The sequence below is a fragment of the Mobula birostris genome, chromosome 7 (assembly GCF_030028105.1).
Source record: "Mobula birostris isolate sMobBir1 chromosome 7, sMobBir1.hap1, whole genome shotgun sequence".
Classification (NCBI taxonomy): Eukaryota; Metazoa; Chordata; class Chondrichthyes; order Myliobatiformes; family Myliobatidae; genus Mobula; species Mobula birostris.
The window spans coordinates 121746301-121752300 of NC_092376.1; the positions used below are offsets into that span (position 1 = coordinate 121746301).

Consider the following 6000-nt stretch of genomic DNA (forward strand, 5'->3'; position numbering starts at 1 on the left):
AAACTATCCTCATAAGACGCATTTTCTAATCCAGGCAGTATCCCTGGTAAATCTCCTCTGTACCCTCTTTAAAGCTTCCACATCTTTCCTATAATGAGGCAAACAGAACTGAACACAATACTCCAAGTGTGATCTAACCAGAGATTTGCTGAGCTGCAGTATTACCTCTCAGCTCTTGAACTCAATCACCTGACAAATGAAGGCCAAAATTCAGTACAACTTCTTAACCACCCTATTAACTTGTACGGATACTGAGGAACCTATGGGTGTGAATACCCAAGATCCTGATCCTCCAGACTGCTAAGAATCCTGTCATTAACTTTTCATTCAGTCTTCGAGTTCGACCTTCCAATGTGTATCACTTCATACTATTCTAACTTGAACTCCATCTGCCTCTTCTAAGCCCAGCATATTTTTGTCCATTTGGATTAAGGAATGCTCAAAGACAATAAACCCATTAGGGCAACTAAACATAAAGGCTTTCCTAATTGAGACTTGGACTGACAACTGGAAAACAAATCACACACCTACATGGAATTCATTCTGATCCTAGTCACTCCAACTTAGAACTGTGGCCTTTTATAGACATTTTCATTCCTTTCCTTTGGAAAAAAAATGACTCCTTGGATATACTTATAATTTAATAGGACATGTGCAAAAAGATAATTGGCTTATTTCAATAAAAACTCAGTGGGCACTTTATTAGGTATAGCTGCTCGTTAATGCAAATATTTAATCTGCCTCAAACAACAGGAATTCTGCAGATGCTGGAAATTCAAGCAACACACATCAAGGTTGCTGGTGAACGCAGCAGGCCAGGCAGCATCTGTAGGAAGAGGTGCAGTCGACGTTTCAGGCCGAGACCCTTCGTCAGGACTAACTGAAGGAAGAGTGAGTAAGGGATTTGAAAGTTGGAGGGGGAGGGGGAGGGGGAGATCCAAAATGATAGGAGAAGACAGGAGGGGGAGGGATGGAGCCAAGAGTTGGACAGGTGATTGGCAAAAGGGGATACGAGAGGATCATGGGACAGGAGGTCCGGGAAGAAAGACAAGGGGGGGGGACCCAGAGGATGGGCAAGAGGTATATTCAGAGGGACAGAGGGAGAAAAAGGAGAGTGAGAGAAAGAATGTGTGCATAAAAATAAGTAACAGATGGGGTACGAGGGGGAGGTGGGGCCTAGCGGAAGTTAGAGAAGTCGATGTTCATGCCATCAGGTTGGAGGCTACCCAGACGGAATATAAGGTGTTGTTCCTCCAACCTGAGTGTGGCTTCATCTTTACAGTAGAGGAGGCCGTGGATAGACATGTCAGAATGGGAATGGGATGTGGAATTAAAATGTGTGGCCACTGGGAGATCCTGCTTTCTCTGGTGGACAGAGCGTAGATGTTCAGCAAAGCGGTCTCCCAGTCTGTGTCGGGTCTCGCCAATATATAAAAGGCCACATCGGGAGCACCGGACGCAGTATATCACCCCAGTCGACTCACAGGTGAAGTGTTGCCTCACCTGGAAGGACTGTTTGGGGCCCTGAATGATGGTAAGGGAGGAAGTGTAAGGGCATGTGTAGCACTTGTTCCGCTTACAGGGATAAGTGCCAGGAGGGAGATCAGTGGGGAGGGATGGGGGGGACAAATGGACAAGAGAGTTGTGTAGGAAGCGATCCCTGCGGAATGCAGAGAGATGGGGGGAGGGAAAGATGTGTTTAGTGGTGGGATCCCGTTGGAGGTGGCGGATGTTACGGAGAATAATATGTTGGACCTGGAGGCTGGTATTTAATCTGCCTACCATGTGGCCGCAACTCAATGCATAAAGGCATTGCAGACATGGTTAGGCAGTTCATTTGTTGCTCAGACCAAACAGAATGGGTGAGAAATGTGATCTCAGGGGCTTTGACCATGGAAGGATTGTTGGTGCCAGATAGGGTGGTGTGAGTATCTCAGAAATTGCTAATCTCTTGAGATTTTCACACACAATAGTCTCTAGAGTATAGAGAACGGTGCTACAAACAGAAACATCCAGTGAGCAAAAATGCCTTGTTAATGAGAGAGGTCAGAGGAGAATGGCCAGACCGGTTCAAGCTGATAGGAAGATGACAGTATCCCAAATAATCATGCATCAAAAGTGCTGTGCAGAAGAGCACCTTTGAATGCAGAACACTTCAAACCTTGAAGTGGATGGGTTACAGCAGCAGAAGGCCACAAACATACTCTCAGTGACCTCTTTATTAGGGACAGGAGGTATCTATTAAAGTGGCCACTGATGAATCTTCAGTTGACATATGCAAACACAAAAGACAATCAATCTTCCTCCAATTTGCCTCATACTGCTGTGGTAGCTGTATGATACAATGACAATAGTGTTGGTTAGTAACTCCCCATAATAAATAATTCCCATCAATTAGTCTACAACAGACTCTGACATGGGTGAAGAAAACTGGAGTGGTGGAAGCTTTTGGAAACCTTGTGCCCAGAGTTACATTTATTTTCCAAACATGGCACATTTACAATTGTGCAGTCCAAGAGTACATCTGAAAGCAAAAGCATTTGTTCACAGAGTGAAATAAATAGGAACTTTTAAAAGTCCTTTTTCACCAAAAAAGTTTAGCCATATTAGACAAATCAAGTAATACGCAAGATAATCTCAGTTAGGAAAGTCTGTGGAAGGGAAAAGAACAAATCAAAATGCTCATGTTCACCCATTGTCCAATGGAGATTTTCCAGGAGAAATCTGACTTAGAAAACATACTTGTGTGGACAATGATGGAGGACATCAAAATCTTTTGCATGTTGTGCTATGCTCTCCATAGTCGACTGATTGTCCAGCGCAAGACAGTGGAAGTGTACCACGGGCAATAGATCTCCAACCCAGAAATTTCAATGGTAAAGGACAGCCCAAGACTGCGCCATGTTAACCAACAATCTCTAAGGCTAATTGAAGATCAGTACCAAATTTATTGAACTCAGAGGACTTTACCATCAGTGAAGTTTCCCTACTCCTGCTTGCCACTGGAGCTGACACTCCAAAATCCTGCCCATTCTTTTTTTAATTTGGAGGGCAATGGGAAAAAGAATTGAAATGGGAACGCTTTTCTGCTTAAAGAGTCAGCAGAGGTATGATTGTCAGAACAGCATTGATTTGTGATTTGAGAGAAAAATTAAACATATCTTGTATTGTTTGCTCCAGTAGTTCTGGTAGGAAGTCACAATTTAAATGCTGGGTCTCTGTCCATTGACCTGCTGTATATTTATGATTTTCTTGCAAAGTTAAGCCAATACATCTTCAGAACTGTCAAGTTTAAGGTCAATGACTTCGTTGTCAATGACATTAGGCAGCATAAAATTATGTCATTGCCTCATAATATTATACATAGAAAAATAAAAATCTGGTTAATAAATCACTAAGGCGTGACTGCTGAATCTGTATATATATTCAGGAGGTCTGGTCACTATATTCACTGGTTTCTTCATCACTAGACTGTGCCAGATTACAGCTGCTCCATTATGGCTTTCACCGGCAAATACGAAGTTGCAAGTCAGGAAAACTATGATGAGTTTATGAAGGTTCTGAGTAAGTTATATCAATTTATACGACAATTGGGTCAGTGGTTTCACATTCTCTAGTTGTGAAAATGTTGGTCCTGTTATGTTTATTGAGCTGAACTGTAAAGGATGTTTAAGGTTTATTCAGTCCTGTTTTGTCAGAGTCAGAATTAGGTCTAATATCACTGGTATATAGTGTGAAATTTGTTTGTTTTTGTGGCAGCAGTACATTGCAATGCATAATAATAAAGAAACTATTACAGTAAAAAAGATACATACATTTTAAAAAGTTAAATTAAATAAATAGTGCAAAAGGAGAAAAAAGGTACTGAGGTAGTTCATGGCTTCAATGTCCATTCAGAAATTGGATGGCAGAGGAAAAGCAGCTGTAATCAGTAATGCATGTAAAAATGCGTTCCAACTGCTTTTGTCACCTTATACAACTTGGAATCATTACTGTAACAGGCCTTTAAACAGCTGACAACTTAAATCACACCAGATGCAGAGGGGAGTGCAACAAAACATATGCAGTTGGAACTTTGAGAAAGATTGTATTTTTAAAGAAGCTGCTATGTCAATTCCTCACTAATGCTACTGCACTCTCAATGGAGCTGTCAGGTGGGGTGAATTCTATTGTTGCACAGTCTTGAAACTTTATATTTGTTCCTGCCTTTTTTGTGTCTCATAATAAATGAAAGACTGTTTTAAAGGTAAGTCTTTTCCCTGTCAAATTTCTTCTAGTCAGCAAAATTGCTTGAGAACTTGAACAAAATCTATATTCACATCTGAAAATTTCCACAGAGTTTAGCAGAAATAGTAAAAGGGAGGAATTTACAGATTTATCCTTTACCAATTAGACATCGTTCCCAGGTATATACAGTATGTGAGCCATATTGCCTCGTGTGCACCATTTCACAGCAGTTTATAGTAAGCTTCATCAGACATTGTTCAGGCTTCTGAATTCATTTCTAAAAGTTTGAACAATTCAGCTTGAGATGATAACGAATGCGGATATTAACACAAATTTGATTATTTTCCAGACTATCCGGCTGACATCACCGAGAAGGGAAGGAACGCTAAAGTCATTACAGAGGTTACCCAAAATGGAAATAATTTTACCTGGAGCCAGATCTATCCTGGAGGAAAGACCATGAAGAACACGTTTGTCATTGGCCAGGAATCAGAGATGGAAACCATGGATGGCAAAAAATTCAAGGTAAGCCTGGAAAATATTTTACTAGATAACATTGACATTACTTTAGTGTTTATTAGGGACTTGGGGGCAGATTTATGACTAAACAATGCATGAGAAATAATATTACGTGAAGAGAGATCTATCATGTACAGCCCAGTATCGAGTAAATGGATACTGGGCTGTACATGATAGATCTCTCTTCACGTAATATTATTTCTCATGCATTGTTTAGTCATAAATCTGCCCCCAAGTCCCTAATGGGGCAATGTTGTGCAAATGGAGCAATGTTGTGTTCCCTGCTTGGGAATGTGTATGAAGGCTTTCGCATTAAATCAGTGCAGAGATTATTCAGGCACTAAATATTCAGCTGTCTTGAATCTACTCTTCTGATTTTTTTTTTAAATACACCAGGCAACAGTCAAAATGGAAGGAAATACACTTATTTGCGACTTTCCAAACTACCACCACACTTCAGCCATCTCCGATGGAAATCTTGTTGAGGTAAGTAATTTTTGAGTTAGAAAATAAATTCCAAATGTTAGCTGGAAATTGAGCATAATAGCTTTTTTTTTCTCCTTTCTGGTAGACTTCTACATGTGGTGGTGTGGTTTACAAGAGAATTAGCAAGAAGATTGCATAATACAACAAAACTTCAGTTACTCCTTGGGATGAAAAATGCATCTCCATTATACATTGTTTTACCTGTTTTTGATTAAAAATATATAATTCTGAACGCTTAATGCTTTGTGTCCTTAACTGTACAATCTATTTAAATTCCACATTTCAACCATCCCAGCTCTTTCCCAGTCAAGAATTGTTTAGGCCAGTGCGGGAAATGATAAAATAGAAATACAACCATATCCTTCTTAGGTTATCTTAGGTTAAGCTGTTCCTTGGAAGTAGATTGCCCTCTCCAATGATTACCCCAACAATCAGTCTTTTTCCACTGCTCAGGCGCGGTGAGTGCTGGTGTCAAAGGCCTAAACTCAGCACCAAATAACAGGAAAGTAGATCAGGCAGAGTAGCCATTATCAGAGTGTGCCAGTGATAAAGTGGAAAGCTTTGGCAATGACAGGTGGATTCACAGATACGAAGTAAAAGTTTTTTTCAGTACAGAGTAATGCTCCTCCAGTCAAATATGGGAATTCAGGATAACTGATGGTCCCCTGATGCGGGAAGTGTACTCAACTTCAATGCCTGACTGACTGGGTCAAAGAATTTAATGTACTCAGGATCATTCAGGAGGCTAAAGATATTATAGATGAGACC

The 6000-nt window shown here is 40.6% G+C and overlaps 1 protein-coding gene across 1 annotated transcript; it reads left to right on the forward strand.

Annotated features, from left to right (window-relative positions):
- Positions 1-3463: 3463 nt before the first annotated feature.
- On the forward strand, positions 3464-5471 carry LOC140200801 (gastrotropin-like). The gene is made up of 4 exons (XM_072264415.1): positions 3464-3564; positions 4577-4752; positions 5143-5232; positions 5318-5471. Exons 1-4 carry the CDS (start codon positions 3498-3500, stop codon positions 5369-5371), a joined length of 387 nt encoding a protein of 128 aa, XP_072120516.1. The 5' UTR covers positions 3464-3497; the 3' UTR covers positions 5372-5471.
- The last annotated feature ends 529 nt before the right edge of the window (positions 5472-6000 follow it).

Coding starts and splice junctions, on each gene's coding strand:
- LOC140200801 (XM_072264415.1), top strand. CDS start 3,498: ATGGCTTTCACCGGCAAATACGAAGTTGCAAGTCAGGAAAACTATGAT. Junction 4,753..5,142: donor TGGATGGCAAAAAATTCAAG/GTAAGCCTGGAA, acceptor TAAATACACCAG/GCAACAGTCAAAATGGAAGG. Junction 5,233..5,317: donor CCGATGGAAATCTTGTTGAG/GTAAGTAATTTT, acceptor CCTTTCTGGTAG/ACTTCTACATGTGGTGGTGT.